General features: G+C 46.4%; 2 protein-coding genes across 4 annotated transcripts in view; both read left to right on the forward strand.

Annotated features, from left to right (window-relative positions):
• Positions 1–7,874, forward strand: part of LOC108543574 (neuronal-specific septin-3) — a 22,079-nt gene extending 14,205 nt beyond the window's left edge. The window contains exons 7-11 of one of the 2 annotated variants that reach the window (XM_017894122.1): positions 899–994; positions 2,305–2,404; positions 3,949–4,000; positions 4,279–4,372; positions 6,558–7,874. In XM_017894122.1, coding sequence (XP_017749611.1) covers positions 899–994; positions 2,305–2,404; positions 3,949–4,000; positions 4,279–4,372; positions 6,558–6,623 — 408 coding nt within the window. In that variant the 3' untranslated portion in view covers positions 6,624–7,874. The remainder of the gene's footprint in view (positions 1–898; positions 995–2,304; positions 2,405–3,948; positions 4,001–4,278; positions 4,373–6,557) is intronic. The other variant, XM_017894123.1, reaches the window with a different exon arrangement.
• Positions 7,875–10,182: 2,308 nt separating this feature from the next.
• Positions 10,183–19,526, forward strand: part of WBP2NL (WBP2 N-terminal like) — a 39,910-nt gene continuing 30,566 nt past the window's right edge. Inside the window, exon 1 of one of the 2 annotated variants that reach the window (XM_017894124.1) lies at positions 10,183–10,335. In XM_017894124.1, the coding sequence (XP_017749613.1) occupies positions 10,274–10,335 (62 nt within the window). In that variant the 5' untranslated portion in view covers positions 10,183–10,273. Of the gene's footprint in view, positions 10,336–12,609; positions 12,730–19,526 lie in introns of those variants that run through there. The other variant, XM_017894125.1, reaches the window with a different exon arrangement.

Raw genomic sequence — 19,526 nt, forward strand, 5'->3', positions numbered from 1 at the left:
GGCGTAAACCCGGGAGGCGGAGCTTGCAGTGAGCTGAGATCCGGCCACTGCACTCCAGCCTGGGTGACAGAGTGAGACTCCGACTCAAAAAAAAAAAAAAAAAAAAAAAAAAAAAGAAACTTACAATTGTCTGGGGGCGGTGGCTCATGCCTGTAATCCCAGCACTTTGGGAGGCCAAGGCGGGTGGATCACCTAAGGTCAGGAGTTCAAGACCAGCCTGGCCAACATGGTGAAACCCCATTTCTACTAAAAATAAAGAATTAGCTGGGCGTGGTGGCATATGCCTGTAATCCCAGCTACTCGGGAGGCCTAGGCAGGAGAATCACTGAACCCGGGAGGTGGAGATTGCAGTGAGCCGAGATCACACCACTCTGTGCAGAGCAAGACTCTATCACAAACAAACAAACAAACAAACAGACAAAACTTACAATCAAATAGAACAATGAAGAGGTCCTAGATGGTATCCTGGAGAAGGCAAGACTTAAGTCGACCTTGAAAGAGGGCAGTCTCGGAGTAGGGGGAGCCTCACCTTTCTTCCTTCCAATCAGGAATATAACATGCAGGGATCTGAGCACTCCCCAGTGCACTCAGCTGTGCTGCTTGTGTAAATCTCAGTCTCATGGACCCTGAGATGAGCAAGCTGGTTGCGAGGCGCCTGGGACCTAAAGTTGCACCTCCTAGCCTCTTCTGCCTCTCAGGCTAGGCTGCAATTGTATAGCTGGGGCTTGCATTTATTCACCATCCTCCTGCTGCTCAGGGTCTCAGAGTTCAGAGATGACTGTGGATTATCCAAGGCTGGATTCGGCTCTCTGACCTCAGCTCACACACATAGGTGCACACACCCCTCTTTTCCATTATCCTGACACTTGACTACCTTGCTTCTTCTCCTCACCTCTAGGTTCGCAAGGAGCTTGAAGTAAATGGCATTGAATTCTACCCCCAGAAGGAATTTGATGAGGATTTGGAGGATAAGACGGAGAATGACAAAATCAGGGTGGGTGCCTGGGGCTCTGCTGCTCCACAGATACCCCCTTGGGACCTCTGGGATGTGTATTGTGCACGTCCTCTGTCTTTTCACTTTCTGTACTCCTCCCAACCTTGCCTGACCCAGACCAGAAGTGACATGGGGGGAAGAGGAGGACTATGGCCCTGGACTGTGAACCCACAGAAGGGCTCCCTGTACCAAAAAAGCCTTCTATCCCCAGACCACACAAAAGCCTTCTTTCCCCCTACAAGGTCTGGCAAAAACAGTATGTGAGGTGATGGGAGGGGCAGCAGGCAGGAAGAGCAGTGGGCTGGGGTCCAGGATGATCTATGCTCTGGTCAGACCCTACCTCAGTTTCCCCTCTATGAAATGCAGGGGTTAGATTGAGTGGCTTATAGGCTATTTTCCCCCTCTAGAATAACTTTAAAAAAATTAAATTGGCTGGACATGGTGGCTCATGCCTGTAATCCCAGCACTCTGGGAGGCCTAGGTGAGAGAATCACTTGAGCCCAGGAATTCAAGACCAGCCTGGAGAACACAGCAAAACTTATCTCTACAAAAACTGCAAAAATTAGCTGGGTGTGGTGGCGCATGCCTGTAATCCCAGCTACTCGGGAGGCTAAGGCAGGAGAATTGCTTGAACCTAGGAGGCAGAGGTTTCAGTGAGCTGAAATCGTGCCATTGCACTCCAGCCTGGGCAACAAGAGCAAAACTCTGTCTCAAAAAAGAAAGTACAGGGCCGGGCGCGGTGGCTCAAGCCTGTAATCCCAGCACTTTGGGAGGCCGAGACGGGCGGATCACAAGGTCAGGAGATCGAGACCATCCTGGCTAACACAGTGAAACCCCATCTCTACTAAAAAATACAAAAAACTAGCCGGGCGATGTGGCGGGCGCCTGTAGTCCCAGCTACTCGGGAGGCTGAGGCAGGAGAATGGCGTAAACCCGGGAGGCGGAGCTTGCAGTGAGCTGAGATCCGGCCACTGCACTCCAGCCTGGGCGGCAGAGTGAGACTCCGTCTCAAAAAAAAAAAAAAAAAAAAAGAAAGTACAAAGCTCTCTGCAGCTGAAGGAGAGCTGATTCCTGAGGTTAACCAGCCAGGCAGTGGTACAATTGGGACTGGACCCAGGACTCTTGAATCTCAGTCAGGTGCTCTTTTCAAGAGACCAAGCCTTGCCCTTGCCATCAGTAGTATCTCTGAATGAGCATGAGAGGTGTGTGGTTCAAGGCTAGAAGACCATATGCCGTCCTGCTCCTGGATGTCCAGGTTGTTGGAGGATGACGGTGCACATGTGTCTGGTTTGTGTTTCTGCCCCATATAGCAGGAGAGCATGCCTTTTGCTGTGGTGGGAAGTGACAAGGAGTACCAAGTGAATGGCAAAAGGGTCCTCGGCCGAAAAACTCCATGGGGGATCATCGAAGGTAATTCACTGCATCTTCTGGAAGAACTGGTTGCTGATCAGTTATCCAGTCACCATTTATTAAGCATCTATAGATCAAGGCACTGTCTCAGGACATATGAAATGAATGCCAGCCAGATTCTGCTCATAAGGAGCTGTATTACAGTCTCATTGAGAAGATGATGCTCACAGGCAGGAGTAACGAGAGACTGATTCAGCACCTGACTGGGTGGCACTGACTTGGTGCATCAAAGGAGTTCAGAACATGGAGAGATTAGTAAGGCCTGGAAAAACTGGAGAAAGGTTTTCATAGGAAGAGGGTTGTGATCTGACAAACTGCCGAAGGGTTGTTCAGGTGTTGTCATTTCCATTTTATTATGAATGGATGTGACCTTGGGCGGGTCTTGATGATTCTGAAAGTGGTCAAAGAATCACTTCAGTGATTTCATTCAATATGATAACCCTATGAAGGGAAGAGGGCAGGTGCTCCTGTTCTCAGAATATAAGCCACTGAAGCACTGGAAGCTTACGTTAAAAGGCTTGTCCAAAGTCACATAACTCGTTAGTGGTGAAACTTGATTTCAGATGCAGATTTTTTTTTTTTTTTTTTTTTTTTTTTGAGAGGGAATCTTGCTCTGTCATCCAGGCTGGAGTGCAGTGGCCCAATCTCAGCTCACTGCAACCTCTGCCTCCCGGGTTCAAGTAATTCTTCTGCCTCAGCCTCCCAGGTAGCTGGGACTGCAGGTGCAGACTCTAATTTTTGTATTTTTTATTTAGCCCAAAAAATTAGCCCAGCTAATTTTTGTATTTTTCATAGAGATGGAGTTTTTTCATGTTGGTCAGGCTGGTCTTGAACTCCTGACCTCAGGTGATCCATCTGCCTTGGCCTCCCAAAATGCTGGGATTACAGGTGTGAGCCACCATGTCTGGCAATTTCATTTTTATTTTTAATAGAAGTGGGGTCTCATTATGTTACCCAGGCTAATCTCGAACTCCTGGGCTCAAGTAATCCTCCCACCTTGGCCCCCCAAAGTGCTGGGATTACAGGCATGTGCCATGGCACCCAGCCCCTTGTCTTAATCCTCATTCTGTTCCAACAGTGCTTGGCCAGTGATTTGCAAATACTAGGTATTCAATATATGTTGAATTGGATTTGTCATGTAGTGTATGACCTTTTTAAAATGGCTCAATTATTTTCTCTGTGTTACTTCCAATCGGATTATAAGCTTCTGAAGAATGGGAAGTGTGTCTTAGGCCTTGGCCAGTTTCTCAGACTCAGTATTAGTTTTCTCTTCTATAAAATGGTAAAAATTATAGTCCCTCTTGGCTACTATTCCACAGCGTCTAGAAGAGTGTTGTGCCCATTGTAGCTGCTTAATAAATATTTGTTTAATGAATCAAATCCAGTACACCCAAGTGAGCAAACCTCTGGAAGGGTTAGAAAAAATAACCTGTCCCATAGCTTTCTCCTAAATGCCTCCGTGACCCGAACAGAAGTTCACCTCCTGGGTGTTGCTGTATTAATGAACTGACTACCTGTTTTGCTTTGTTTTGTCTTGTTCATAGTGGAAAACCTCAATCACTGTGAGTTTGCCCTGCTTCGAGACTTTGTCATCAGGTAAGATGTCTCCCCTCCAGCTGTGTCCTGATGGCAAGTTGAATTATTTGGGGTCAGGGTCTATATGTTCAGATTCATCTCCTGCATCTCCACGTCTCTCTGACAGAGCTTTCTGCTCCAGTTCCAGCTCCTGTTGCAAACTGGAAGGGGCTGTAGAAGAATCCTTAGCTCCCGGGATTGGGTCCCAGTCATTGGGTCCAGTCACTCGAAGTGATGTGTGTCACCACCTCCTCTTCCTGCCCCTAACTGCAGCCCTCTTCTTACCCTGTGTCCTCTAGGACCCACCTCCAGGACCTCAAGGAAGTGACACACAACATCCACTATGAGACTTACAGGGCCAAGCGGCTCAATGACAATGGAGGCCTCCCTCCGGTGAGCGTGGACACAGAGGAAAGCCACGACAGTAACCCATGACGACCACTTCTCTGTGTCATCACACATACCCACTTCACACACACACATCCCAAATACCACCAACAACCACCTCTTCCTTTCAACTCTGTCCCACAGGCAGGCCTGTCTGGTATTTGTGGAGCATCTTGTCTACATCGTATGTGTATGTGTGTGTGTGTGTGTGTGAAAGAGAGAGCGAGAGAGCCTGTGTATGTGCATGCAGGGGTGAGGTATTTTCACTGCCCTCCCTGGAGAGTCCCTTGTAAGTTTGGCTCCTCCATGCGTGTCCATTATCTGTCTCCTTTCCTTGTGTCCCAAAACAAAGCTGTTTTGCCTCACTCAGGAGATCTCGGGGAGGTTTCATTTAAAAGTGCTGGGAGCAGGTGAGCCACAGGCAACTCTTCTCTCGGAACCTGCACACAAACTGGGGCTATAGAGATTCTCCAAGGACAGATGGCAGCGGAGCTAGACCTGAGTAGGGGGCAGGGAGTTCAGGACAACCCTCCCTGTAAGTTGGGGGTGGTCTGGAGGTAAGGCTGGGGCTTCCTGGGAAAAGAAAGGCCATGAGAAGGCAGAGAAGTAGGCCAGAACTGCGTTCTTGCAGAAAGCATCAGTGCCTACAAGTGGAACTCCACCCTTCAGTCTGTGTCGTGTTCACTGTCCCAAAGCTACCACCTGTCACCAGAGCCTACCGCTGCTCTCCACTCACCTGGCCTCTGCTGCTGGGTCAGTGCCTGTCTCTGCTTCCCACTCTGTCTTCTTTCTCCCTTTCCCTCCTTCCCTCATACACTGCTTTCTCTCCCTTTCTCCTGCCTGTCTCTGACATCTCTCACTTCCTTTTAGATGAATCTACTTTAGGTTCATTCCTATATTTAGCATTTATGCCTAGTCTATTTCCAGAAATGACTTTAGGCTGCCTTCACATAAAATCACAAAAGTACAGGACAGTATAAACTGAGATTGCCAGATAAATCTGGGGCAAAGAAAGGAATAGGAAAGAAAGTTTCTGTAGTCAAGCACTGGAACAGGCCCTGAGCTCATAGGCAGCCAGTGCAAAGAGGGAAACACAGTGAGTTATGCAGTTCCCAGTGTCTAGTTAAAGGAAGCACACATGCTAGTCACGTGAGACAACCTTTTATGGGGACATCAGGTTCTAGAACTAACTCTAAAGAAGTATCAGAAACAATATACATTATTTGTCTTTCTTAGTGATTTGGCTTCAAAGACAGAATTTTGACCACACCTCTCTTTTCTCTGTCAGACTTCTCCCCCTTCTAAGCAGGCTTCTCTGTTGCTCCATTTGCCTCATACATACTTGACTTCTCTTTTCAATTCCCCATCACTTTTGTGCTGAATCTAATTACATTTATGTCTGTCTTTCTCTGCTTTTCCCTAATTCCCTCTCCTCCTGACTCCTACAGACATTCCCAATGATACCCACCCTCGTATATTTAGGCTTTTCTTGCCTTTCCCTGAAGCCCTATATTAATGCATATATTTTCCCCGTTTGTTTTACAAGTAAGTTACTCTTTTCCTTTAATCTGTAAGATTCATGAAATTTGGGGCCGGGGAAACAATTTAGCCTTAGGAACGGGAAAACACCAAGTGAAACTGTTTACAATAACCTCATACAACCTCCTGTCCCATCTCCTGGTTCAGCCTAGGTGTTTCACTGGTCCTCTACGAATCCCAGCACTTATAATCCCAGTCTTTTATCACTCAGGTGCTAGGAAAAAACATAAGACTCAAGACCCAAGATTCAGTGGACCAGGAGAAAGGTGGGGGGTGATCAGGTCACTGGTGACCCCAAACCTATGGTCTCGATCTTTCCTGGAGGCTGCCAACCCAGCCCTCATCCTCCCTTGCTCACAAAGTTACAGGGTAGGCACCTGTCATGATAGAATAGCAGCAGTGCTACAGCCCAGAGGTTACTACATTTCAACAGAACAGGGATCCTTGGCTGCTATAGAAGCAGTCCTGTTTGGAGACCTTGGACCAGCAGGGGAAGATCTATGGGCATGGGAGGTGGGCGTTGGAGAGGCTGAGTAGGAATGGTGCCTGGCACCCCTGAACCATAATCTCAGCCTCCCTGGAGAAGCTATTTTATATGTCTTCTGCCAGCTGCTGGTCTCCACACCCTCAACCATTCTCAACCCCCCTGCAGGGAGAAGGCCTCCTGGGCAATGTCCTTCCACCTGTGCCAGCCACCCCCTGCCCCACTGCTGAATGAAGTCCATTTCAAGCGCTGCTTCTCCCTCCATTCCTCTCAGCTGTTATTGCTGCAGGGCCAGGCCCTTTTTAGTGCTGTGCTCGTCCAGCTCACCACCACAGCCCCTCTCAGCCCTCAGTAGGTGGGAGGGGCCAGCTGCCTCTTTAGGACAGTTGCATCCTCCATTTATCCAAACCACTCCTCTCCTCCCAGTGGAGTGGGGTTCTGCCAGCACTGCCCTACCACATCATCTGTGTCAGCCGGTCCCAGCCCATCTGCAAGGCGAAAGAACTCATTAAGAGTTTCTTCTGCCCTTGTAAGCCCATCCCAGCTACTTGTAACCATCTCTAAGGGCAATGGCATTGCTCCCTACCCATTCATCTGCATGAGCTACTCTTGGCTTCCTTAAAAGGTCAAGAAAGCAATTTTTCTGTTTACTAGATTCATTGAGATCAGCTGTGTGAGCCCCAACGTGGGACAAGGGTGTCTCCTTCATCACTTAAAAGTATTCATGAGAGTGGGTCACTACAGATGTTGGGGAGCAAGGGCTAGGATCACTTTTTAAAAAATCACCACTTGTGGCTGGCCCAGAGTGCGGTTGTACATCCTCCCCACCTCGTAACGCAGCTACTAAGGAAGAGTGGTTTTCCTAAGAAGACATTGCTGGAGTTGACGTTCTTTTGTCCAAACAAACAAAAACTAAATACACAAACCCCCAGAAACCCACAATACGTACACACTAAGGAAAAACTAACACCCTTCTGTCCACTCAGCAATAAGAAGGATCTCTTCCCACCTACCCTACCTACTTCTACCCCCAACCCCCTTCCCCATTAATGTGAGTAATGAATTAGCCTGGCCACAGGTGGTCACTGTAGGCTAATGGAAAATACCCAAGGGAGGGCAAAGCCCCCCCCCCAATCAGATGCATGAATGTTTGCGAATGTTGACTGCCACTGCCCCACACACTGTGTCTTTATAGAATTCCCCTTTGCCCGCCCCCTCCCTGTCTCCACCTGGACACAACTTGCTCGAAGGCTGGTGACTTGTGGGCCATTCATCTACAACCAAGTCCTGATGGAGCAAGAGGCCCATACCTAGGGGATGCAAGAACGACCCATTTCTAAAATGTTACCAGTCCCAGCCAATCTTATGGTGACATTACAGTTAAATTTCCCAATTGAAAACAAGCAAACAGACACTCAAACTGGTCCTGTAATTGTTGCTAGACTTTATGTGCTGTACAACTAAACATTGCTGTTTGAACAGTAACTGCCTGGCCTGTCTTATTTGTGCTCCTTGACCAAATCAGCCGTTACGTCATCTCACCCATGTGTGGAGGGTGAGGCTTTCTTGGTAAGAAATAGCCACAGCTATTAGAGATGAAAACACTTTGTGAGGTCAGTTCATGTTCAGCTGGCGTGAGGTCGGGCCTCAGTCATTATTTTCTAGTGTTTCATATCCAAAGTGAGTAATGGATGGGAGGTTGAGGTGGGAGGATGGCTTGAGCATGGGAGGTTGGAGGTGCAGTGAGCTGAGATCATACCACTGTGCTCCAGCCTGGGCAACAGAGCAAGACCCTGTCTCAAAAAAAAAAAAAAAAAAAAAAAAAAACAAAAAAATGGGGGGGGGAGGGAACTATCACACCTGACCTTGAGGGATGCTGTGCAAAGCACAGCCTGTCTCCAGTGAAAATGATGCTTATTTCCATTCAGTTAACTTTCTGGCTTTCCCCTCCTTTTTCCTGAATGTGTAAGGACCAAGTCTATGAAAGGAGTGGACCTGGCTGGGCGTGGTGGCTCATGCCTGTAATCCCAGAACTTTGGGAGGCCAAGGCAGGAGGATCACTTGAGCCTACGAGTTCAAGACCAGCCTGGGCAATACAACGAGACCCTGTCTCAAAAATAAATACATAAAAAATAAAATAAAAGGAGTGGACCCATCTTACCTAGATACCTGCTTATTTTACAGTGAATAAGGATTAAAACTTAAGCACTAGCTTGTATCTTTCTTGAACTTAAACCAACCCTTCCTCTCCTTAAGGTGCACACTCTTTATGGTAGCCAGCAAATAACACAGTATTTCCTTATATATTATTTCTCTGAACGTGACGACTGTAGGCAGTTATGTTTGAGGCCTCAACATTCTGTAGGGTGAGTGCAAGGTACAGATGAATGGTGGGAAGTGGTTTGGAGGGGTCAGAGTTGGAGGAAGACGAGGCAGGAGGCTCTTGGAGTGATTGAAGTAAAATGACGAGGGCAGGAAGTAGAGTAGCATCATGACACTGAGATGGAGAGAAATGAAATGTGAGTTACAAAGCAGTTTGATGAACATAAAATGTCACAGCTGAAAGAAACCTGAGAGCTCTTCTATTCAATGCCTTCATACAGATACATGGAAACTGAAGTCCCAGGAACATAATAATCTTTGCCCAAGGTTGCTCTAGTAAGTCTTGTATTTTGAAGTAAATTTTCTGAAATCAAGATACATTTACAATTGATGGGATGTCAGTTTATTTGGCAACGTTTTTTTTTTTTTTTCTCAGTGGTACATGAAAATTGTTGCATCTTATACTTAATAGCATCTTAAATTCCATGAAATACAGTAGTCAAGAAGAGGTTTACATCTCTTTGAAGATCTTTTTAATCTCTTTGAAGATCTCTGATACTATTTGTGAAGTTTATTTTCATTATTTGAAATAGGGTCTTGCTCTGCCGCCCAGGCTGGAGTGTGGTGGTGTGATCACGGCTCACTGCCATCCCCAGCTTCTATCTCCCTGGCTCAAGCGATCCTCCTGCCTCAGCCTCCTGAGTAGCTGGGACTGCAGGTGTAAGCCACCACACACGGCTAATTAAAAAAAAAAATTTGGTAGAGACAAGGCTCACCATGTTGCCCAGGCTGGTTTTGAACCCCTGAGCTCAAGCGACCCTCCCGCCTGGGCCTCCCAAAGTGTTGGGATTACAGGCGTAAGCCACTGCGCCCGGCCTGTATTTGTGAAGCTTAAAGGAAATAAGAAGATGTACAACATTTTAGTCCTCAGAGCAATTCCAGTATAACGTGTCCCACCCCATTCCCACCATCACCCTGGAGGAAGCAGGGCAGGCATGAAAGATGACCCAGAGACAAAGGCGCTTTCGATCCTGGAACTGGCAGGGACTCGATCCTGGAACTGGCAGGGACTCACTCAAGGGCTTCTGGGCCTCCGCTGGTGGAAGAAGGTTCTGCGGGCCTAGGGAGGCGGGCAGTTGTTCTGGACCCCTTCTCCGAAAGGCAACAGTTTCCTGGCTGGGCGAGGAGGCGCAGGGAAATCCTGGCTGGGGTTCTCGTGACGGCTGCCTTTAATTTTCATTCCTGACAGGACCAACCCAAGTCCATACCTAAAGGCATGGGGCTAAGGGGGCAGGTGAGGTCGGGTGGCCACTCACCTATCACTCACCCCTTCGCGCTCTAGGGGGCGGAGCTAATTCTCAGGACCCGCCCCTTTATCCCGTTTCTCGGCGGGGGCCCACCCTGACTCCGCCCCCCGCCCTGCCTCGCCAAGTGACCGGCTCTCGTTCCTCCTCCTCCTTACGTCATAATCTCCGCCCTCCCCCTCAGAGCCACACCCCACGGCTCGGCGCCGGTCCCGCCTCTTTCCATCTGCGGGGCGGCAGGAGGAGGCCCGAAGCAAGATGGCGGTGAATCAGAGCCACACCGAGAACCGCCGCGGGGTCCTCATCCCTAACGGTGAAAGGTGCCTGAGGGGAATCACGGCGTGCTGTCAGAGGAGAGGAGATGAATGGGATAGACATCGCGGCTCGCAAGCTCTCAGCGAGTCAGGGACTTTGCCGCCTTTTTTGGGCGCGGTGCTCTCAGCTCCGCCCCCGACCGTTGGGAGCGCGCGCCCACTCACTGGTGTTGCGGCACGTGGAGGTGGCGGAAGCAGCGGAGGCCGGAACGCGTGGCCTCTCGCGTTTGAGGGGCGGGGGTGGGAAGGTGCCTCTTCAGGGCGCAGGGCCGTGACGCGTGCCTCCTCGGGGCGGGGAGGGTTTGCGAGCCGCGTGTCTCCTTTTAAGAAAGGCCGGAGCTGACTGGCGGTCATGAGCAGCCGGGGGCCCTCGGTGGCAGCGCGGCTGCCCTTGGGTGCCTGTGACTTTGTTGGATGAGGACAGGTACTGGGCGTGTATCTCCCCCTACTCCCAGGAACCAAGTGTCGCCCTTTGGTAAGAGGGATGAGGAGGTGGAGTGTGGATTATTCTGGAAAGATCTCGAACTGTTGTGGGGCTTCTCCTTGGCTCTTGGAACTTTCCAAAGCCCTGTTTCCTCCTTGCTCCAACCAGGGAGATGTCTGCTTTTAAAAACAGAAGATTGAAAAGATTGAGGCCAAGTACAGTGGCTCATGCCTCTAATTCCAACACTTTGGAAAGCTGAAGTGACCCAGGAATTTGAGACAATCCTGGGCAACATAGTGAGACCCCATCTCTACAAAAAGTAGAAAATTAGCGGGTCATGGTGGTGTGCACCCATAATCCCAGCTGCTTGGGATGCTGTGGTAGGAGGATTGCTTGAACCCAGGAGTTTGGGCTGCAGTGAGCCCAGACTGTACCACTGCACTCTAGCCTGGGTGACAGAGCCAGATCTGGTCTTAAAATAAAAGATGGGACTGAACAGATGCCTGGGCAGAATGAAGCACTCTTGGTCGCGGGAAGCTGTGGAACTTACACCAGTTGCTTTGCTCCTTGCGGTGTCTGCTGCTGGCCCCTGAGCTCTCTACTGGAGCAGATTCAGCCAGAGGGGTGCCCATCTCCACCTTCAAGGCAGACTTGTTCACTAAGGGCTGACTCCACTGCACTCCCCTCTTTACCCCACACGCCCCCTTTCCCGTTTCCCACACTCAAACTCAGTCTCCCCCGCTGTGCAGTTGTAAATTATGCTCCTTTCTGGGCTCTGACTTGCCCTCAAGTTCCTTTTCTCCCACCCAGCATTGAAACTCAAGCTGGATGATGTGCTTGGGACCAGCATACCCAGGTCGGTTTGAATGTAGTTGTCAGGAAGATTGAGGTAGACATTACCAAATGTTGATATCCAGATCTTTTCTTCTATCTTTCCTTCCTCCAGAAAGTTTTCTTGACAGATTTATATGGGCCTTAGAGGTTGTATGTCCTCACGTGCTTCCTATGTACCTTTGCTGCTTTGTTATATTTTGTGGTAGATGATTGCTCACCACTCTGACAGTGGTGTCCCTGTGCGCACTTACTGGGAGCCATTTGAGCATTTGTCATTCCAAGGTGTGAAGCCATTTCTTTTTTTTTTTTTTAATATTTATTTCTCCAAATTTGTTATTTATTAGGAGTGACTGAAATAAAAAATATAACTGAGTCCCATCACCATCATCATCATCGAAATGGCTTTAAGAGAAAACTGGTCAGATGAATATTACTGCTTCCTATTTACAACCAATAAATAGTTGCCACTGATAAATTGACAGCAAGGAGTCTGTCAAGAATGCTGAAGATAGCTGGGCACGGTGGCTCATGTCTGTAATCCCAGCACTTTGGGAGGCCGAGGCGGGTGGATCACAAGGTCAGGAGTTCAGGACCAGCCTGGCCAATATGGTGAAACCCTGTCTCTACTAAAAATACAAAAAAAAAAGCCAGGAGTGGTGGCAGGTGCCTGTAGTCCCAGCTACTTAGGAGGCTGAGGCAGGAGAGTTGCTTGACCCCAAAAGGTGGAGGTTGCAGTGAGCCGAGATTGTGCCACTGCACTCCACCCTGGGCAATAGAGGGAGACTCCGTCTCAAAAAAAAAAAAAAAGAATGCTGAAATATGTTATATAATACAACATGCCTGTTCACAGGGGGAAAAATCCTAGGAAATAACTTACGTGTACTTCTTGGTTTCATCATACAAGAGAAGCACAAAAGCACCACCCATGCCTCTGAGAACATTGGACCATGCACCCTTGAAAAAAGCTTTGCCTCCTTCATCATGAGTAATCTTCCTCCAGCAGTCAAGTGTGCCTGTGTAGATGATGTCAGTTCCTTTGCGTCCTGACTGCATCATCATGCAGCGGTGAACGGTGTTAAATGGATAGGAAGTCAACGCAGCAACGGCAGTGACAGTCTGTGCATCATCCAGCTGATGACGATGTGAGTGTCCTTGGGATCCGGAAGCTTTCCCTTTGCAGTGTCATAGATAATGAAGTAGGCAGCAGGCAGCTCGATAGATAATACCCTGCACATACGTGTTAAAGCCTTGGTACAGGCTCTTAATCTCATCAGATCTGTAGATCTTAACCAGTTGGTCACCGAAGACTTGGAATTCCCTTTCAGCTCCAGCTTTGCCCACATCAGCTGCTAGACGAGTATGGGCAAAATCAAGAGGGTACACAAAACAAGGACGTGGCCCCAGTGGTACCGCCTGATGCCAGATTCCCTGCAAAGTAGCACCAAAACTGGGACCTTTTGTCTTTACTACCCAGGAAGAGCCTCTTGTATTTATCTTTGAAGGCGAAGTTAAGAGCCTGGTTGGAGGAGGTATCTGATGACATTGATCAGGTTACTGCACCAAAATGACAGGACTCCCTGCTCCTTGGGAATATAGACCATGCAGTCTATAATGCCCTTGTATTGCTTATCTGCAGTGATCTGCTTGCTGGCATGCTGCACCTGTAGCAGCAGCTTGACCCACTTGATGGGTGCTACCGCCGACTTAGAGATGGCTGTGGCCATTCCATCTGCCAGGGAGTCCTTGGCGACGGACACAGTGGCATCCGTCATATTGAAAAGAGGAGGCAGGCTGCTGTGGGATGGGACTGGTCTGGGAACTGGCTTTGACTCTGGGACTGCCTGTGAAGCCATTTCTAATTTGGTGTTTGGGTGTCTTCTCGCTTGGGCTGTGAGTGTCTCTCTACTTTGCTGCTTGTGTGTTGGAGGAAGGGAAGGAAGCATGTTTTAAAAAACAAAACACAGGAACACTGATTTTTGTGGTCCTTTGAATTACCGTCATGGGATCCATTTTGTGCTCCTGAATACTTAATAGCATTTATTGAATACTTAAATATTTCAAGTACTGTTCTTAGTTCCAAGAGCTTTATACTGTAGTTAAAACCACTCTATCGGCCAGGCATGGTGGCTCATGCCTGTAATCCCAGCACTTTGGGAGGCCAAGGCCAGTAGATACATGAGACCAGGAGTTCAAGACCAGCCTGGCCAACATGATGAAACCCCTGTCTCTAGTAAAAATACGAAAAATTAGCTGGGCATGATGGTGCACGTCTGTAATCCCAGTGACTCAGGAGGCTGAGGCACGAGAATTGCTTGAGCCCGGGAGGCAGAGGGGAGGTTGTAGTGAGCTGAGATCGTGACACTGCACTCCAGCCTGGGTAACAGGGTGAGACTTTGTCTCAAAATATAATAATAATAAAAAAAAACTCAGTCTGTCTACAGTGAAGATCAGTACTGTTTCCCTCATTTCACAGGTGGGAAAACAAAAAGAAGTAATTTGCTTAAAGTGCATGTGGGAGAGCTTGGATTTAGATTTGAACTTAGGTACTGTGCATTAACTCCTCTACTCCAGCTGTCCCTCAAAAAAGAAAAGGATTCTTTCTCTGTTTTCTTCTCACGAAAGAAGGACCTATTAGTACCCTAGCTTCCTGGATAGAAACTAAAGAACCAGAGATAGTGGTGCACATCTGTAGTCCCACCTATTCGAGAGGCTGAGGTGGGAGGATTACTTGAGGCCAGGAGTTCAAGACCACACTGAGCAAAATACTGGGACCTCATCTCACAAAATAAAATTTAAAGAAAGAAAGAAAAAAGAAGCTATAGCCAGGCATGGTGGCACATGCCTGTAATCCCAGCTACTTGGGAGGCTGAGGCAGGAGAATCGCTTGAATCCAAGGAGGCAGAGGTTGCAGTGAGACAAGATCACACCATTGCACTCCAGCCTGGGCAACAAGAGTGAAACTCCATCCCCCAAAAAAAAAAAAAAGTGCCAGCTTATGAGGTAATTAGATTGGTTCTCTCTAGAGGTAACCTGCCAAGAAGAGATGCTATAGATGTTACTCTTATACTGTAAAACATTGTGAAATCAGATTACTTAAAAATGATGTGTTACAAAGTTACGGAAAAAGGCAGTTGTGACTATGGAAGCCCAAGGCTTATATCCCAGCTCTGTCTTACACTAAATGTGGGTACAGTGTTTCCACTGTTTATAAAATGAAAGCTAATATCCTCCAACCTGTGTGCCTGACATGGTGGTTAAAAGGATTAAGCAAAACAATAGTTTGTAATTTATTCTGTCAGAGCAAACTGCTGGTAAATAAAAGGGAGTCAGTTGACTAAAAATAAATTTTTTTAAAAAATAAGAAAAATCCTAATAAAACAAGTTTGTACTTTATAATTGTATACAAATAAAAGATGTTATTAAAAAAAGAAACCTAAAAAAAACTTGAGTGGGAGAAGATTGATTCTATGAGGAGTCTTCAAAAAGATCATGGAAAATATGAGTTACGAAGAAACTATGCATGGATTCCAGATTATTTTTCCACCAAAATTAACTCGTACTAACTTGTTATAATATAACTGAACAGGATTTAGTTTGAGGCACTAAGAAAAATAAAATATCAATTTGAAAAAGGGCTCCTATCAGAGCAACATGAATACTGCTAAAATTGAAAGAAGAACAAACATTAAATTTATGTTAAAACTTGGATGGAAGAATGGTGAAACCATTGATGCTTTAGGAAAAGTTTATGGGGAAATGGCCCAAATAAATCAGCAGTTTACAAATGGATAATGTAATAAGCGGGGACAAGAGGCCAGGCGCAATGGCTCACACCTGTAATCCCAGCACTTTGGGAGGCTGAGGCAGGTGGATCACTTGAAGTCAGGAGTTTTGAGACCAGCTGACCAACATGGTGAAACCCTGTCTCTACTAAGAATATGTAAAATTAGCCAGGCATGGTGGCACATGCCTGTGATCCCAGCTACTTGGGAGACTGAGGCAGGAGAATTGTGGGAACCCGGGAGGTGGAGGTTGCAGTGAGCTGAGATCATGTGACTGCACTCCAGCCTGGGCAACACAGCAAGACTCCATATCAAAATAAGTAAATAAATAAAATTAAAAAAGAAGGGACAAGGGGTGGGTGCAGTGGCTGATGCCTGTAATCCCAGAACTTTGGGAGGCTGAGGTGGGTGGATCACTTGAACCCAGGAGTTTTTAAGACCAGCTCAGGCAACATGATAAAACGCTATCTCTACTAAAAACACAAAGAAATAGTTCGATGTGGTGGCATGTACCTGTAGTCCTAGCTACTTGGAAGGCTGAGGTGGGAGAATCACTTGAACCAGGGAGATGGAGGTTGCAGTGAGCTAAGATTGTGCCACTGCACTCCAGCCTTGGTTGGCAGAGAGAGACCCTGTCTCAAAAAAGAGAAGGGACAAGATTATGTGAAATACAAAGCCTGGGTGGGGCACAGTGGCTCACGGTTGTAATCCCAGCACTTTGGGAGGCCAAAGTGGGTGTATTGCCTGAGGTCTGGAGTTCCAGACCAGCTTGGCCAACATGGGGTAACCCCATCTCTACTGAAAATATAAAAAATTAGCTGGGTGTGGTAGTGGCACCTGTAATCCCAGCTACTTGGGAGGCCAAAGCAGGAGAATCGCTTGAACCTGAGAGGCAGGGGTTGCAATGAGCCAAGATCACGCATTCCAGCCTGGGCAACAAGAGCAAAACTCCATCTCAAAAAATAAATAGGCTGGGTGTGGTGGCTCATGCCTATAATCCCAGCACTTTGGAAGGCCAAGGCGGGCAGATCACAAAGTCAGGAGTTCGAGACCAGCCTGACCAACATGATGAAACCCTGTCTCTACGAAAAATACAAAAATTAGCCAGGCGTGGTGGTATGTGCCTGTAATCCCAGCTACTCAGGAGGCTGAGGCAGGATAATTGCTTGAACCCAGGAGGCGGAGGTTGCAGTGAGCCAAGATCGCGCCACTGCATTTCAGCCTGGGCAACAGAGTAAGACTCCATCTCAGATAAATAAATAAATAAATAGGCCGGGCGTGGTGGCTCACACCTATAATCCCAGCACTTTGGGAGGTCTAGGCAGGCGGATCTCCTGAGGTCAGGAGTTTGAGACCAGCCTGGCCAACATGATGAAACCCCGTCTCTACTAAAAATACAAAAATTAGTTGGGCATGGTGGTGGGTGCCTGTAATCCCAGTTACTCAGGAGGCTGAGGCAGGAGAATTGCTTACACTCAGGAGGCAGAGGTTGCAGTGAGTGGAGATCTCGCCACTGCATTCCAGCCTGGGTGACACTCCTGAGTGAGACTCCGTCTCAAAATAAATAAATAAATAAATAAATAAATAAATAAATAAATAAAGCGTGTAGTGGCAGACCATCCACATTAATTTGTGAGGAAAAAAATTCATCTTGTTCATGCCCTAATTGAAGAGAATCATTATTAACAGCAGGAACAATAGCCAATACTGTACACATATCATTTGGTTCAGTTTACAGAATTAAAGTTGAGCAAACTTTCCATTCAATGGGGACCAAAACTATAGTGCCCAGATCAGCTGCAGGCAAGAGCAGAACTTTCAGTGGAAATTTTAAATATGTGGGATCAAGATCCTGAAGCATTTCTTCAAATAATTGTAACTGGAAATGAAACATGGCTTTACCAGTATGATCCTGAAGATAAGCACATCAAAAACAATGGCTACAAAGATGTGGAAGTGGTCCACTCAAAGCAAAAGTGGACAGACAGGTCAAGAGCAAAAGTTATGGCAACAGTTTTTTGAGATGCTCATGGCATTTTCCTTATTGATATTCTGGAGGGCCAAAGATCGGTAACATCTGCTTTTTAAGAAAATTAGCCAAAGCTTTAGCAAAAAAACACCCAGGAAAGCTTTACTAGAGAGTCCTTCTCCACCATGACAATGCTCCTATTCACTGTTCTCATGAAACAAGGGCAATTTTGCAACGGTTTTGATGGGAAATCATTAGGCATTCCCGGATCATTAGGTTCCTTCTGACTTAGTTTGTTTCCTAATTTTTTTTTTTTTTTTTTTTTTTTGAGACGGAGTCTCGCACTGTTGCCTGGGCTAGAGTGCCGTGGCATAATCTCAGCTCACTGCAACCTCTGCCTCCCAGGTTCAAGCGATTCTCCTGCCTCAGTCTCTCTAGTAGCTGGGATTACAGGTATTTGGCACCACGCCCAGCTAATTCTTTGTATTTTTAGTAGAAAAGGGGTTTCACCGTGTTGGCCAGGCTGGTCTCGAACTCCTGACCTTGTGATTCGCCTGCCTCAGTCTCCCAAAGTGCTGGGATTATAGGCGTGAGCCACCACGCCTGGCCGGCTTTGTTTCCTAATCTTAAAAATCTTTATTGGGCACCCATTTTCTTCTGTTAAAATGTAGAAAAGACTGCCTTGGCATGGTTACATTCCCAGGACACTCAGTTCTTTAGGGGTGGACTGAATGGCTTGTGTCATAGCTTACTAAAGTGTCTTGAACTTGTTGGAACTTATGTTGAGAAATAAGGTTTATGTTTTTTGTTTTTATCTTTTAATTCCATGAACTGTTCGAAATTCTCATTATATCTTGACTCCTCTTGCCTATTCACAATACACAGCTGAGAAATTCATCCCAGCTCGCTGTGTTTTGTAGAGATTTTTTTCTGACCCCACCTGAGAAGTCATGAACATATGGGCCAGACTCTACTGTGAAATGGGAATCATTGAGTTGTTTTATTTTATGCATTGTTAAAAACATGTGCTGATAACCTGTCATTATAGAAAAATCAGAAAAAAATCTGTTATCCCAAATTTTTACCACTAATGTTTACATTTTGGTATGTGTCCTTCTGTACTTTTCCACATGGAAATAAAGTTTTTTTCTCCAACTGGTTTATAACTTATTTTCCTTTTTTACCAGTGTATTGGGAATGTTTTCTAGTGTATCTACATCCTTATTTTCAATGGCTGGTATTCCAATGTGCATAAATCTTTACTCAACCCCTAATCTGGAATAGTCTGGGTTTTTGTTTTGTTTTTTTGTTTGTTTGTGGTGTTTTGGTCATTACTATAAACATTCCTGCCGTGAACATTTTTGAAAACATAATTTTGCCTACCTGTCAAAATGTTTCTTCTGGATTTATTCCTGAAAGGGGAATTGTGAGATCAGAGGATATAGACTTTTAAAAAGAGACTAAATATATATATTGAAAATATAAAAATCATTGTCCAAAATATTAAAATATACATGATGATACATTAAAATATACTTATTGCAGAGTGGCCTTACAGAATTATATCAATTTACATTCCTCTCAGTGCTGTTGAGTGTCCACTTCACCATACTTTTCCCAACAATTCTGTTCCCATTAAACAATTCCTCTATCCCTGTCCCCATGACCCCTAGTAACAACCATTCTACTTTCTGTTTCTATGAATTGGACTGCTTCAGATACCTCATGTAAGTGTCATCACAGTATTTGTCTTTTTGTGGCTGGTTTATTTAACTTAGCATAACATCCTTAAGGTTCATCCATGTTATAGCATGTGACAGGATTTCCTTATTTTAAGGTTGAATAATATTCCATTGTATGTATGTGCCACATTTTGTTTATCCATTCATGCACTGATGGACATTTAGGTAGCTTCCACCTCCTGGTTATTGTGAATAGTGCTGCTATCAACATTAAGTATTCAAATATCTATTTAAGACACTGCTGTCAATTCTTTTGGATGTATACCCAGAAGCAGGATTGCTACCTTGTATGGCAGTTCTATTTTTAATTTTTTTGAGAAGCCTCCGGACTGTTCTCCACAGCAGCTACTCATTTTACTATTCTAGCAACAGTGCACAAGAGTTCCAGTTTCTCCACGTCCTCACCAACACTGGTTTCCCTCCCCTTCCCCTCCCCTCCCCTCCCT

Source organism: Rhinopithecus bieti, unplaced genomic scaffold, assembly GCF_001698545.2.
Source record: "Rhinopithecus bieti isolate Rb0 unplaced genomic scaffold, ASM169854v2 scaffold_25304, whole genome shotgun sequence".
In the NCBI taxonomy this organism is placed as follows: Eukaryota; Metazoa; Chordata; class Mammalia; order Primates; family Cercopithecidae; genus Rhinopithecus; species Rhinopithecus bieti.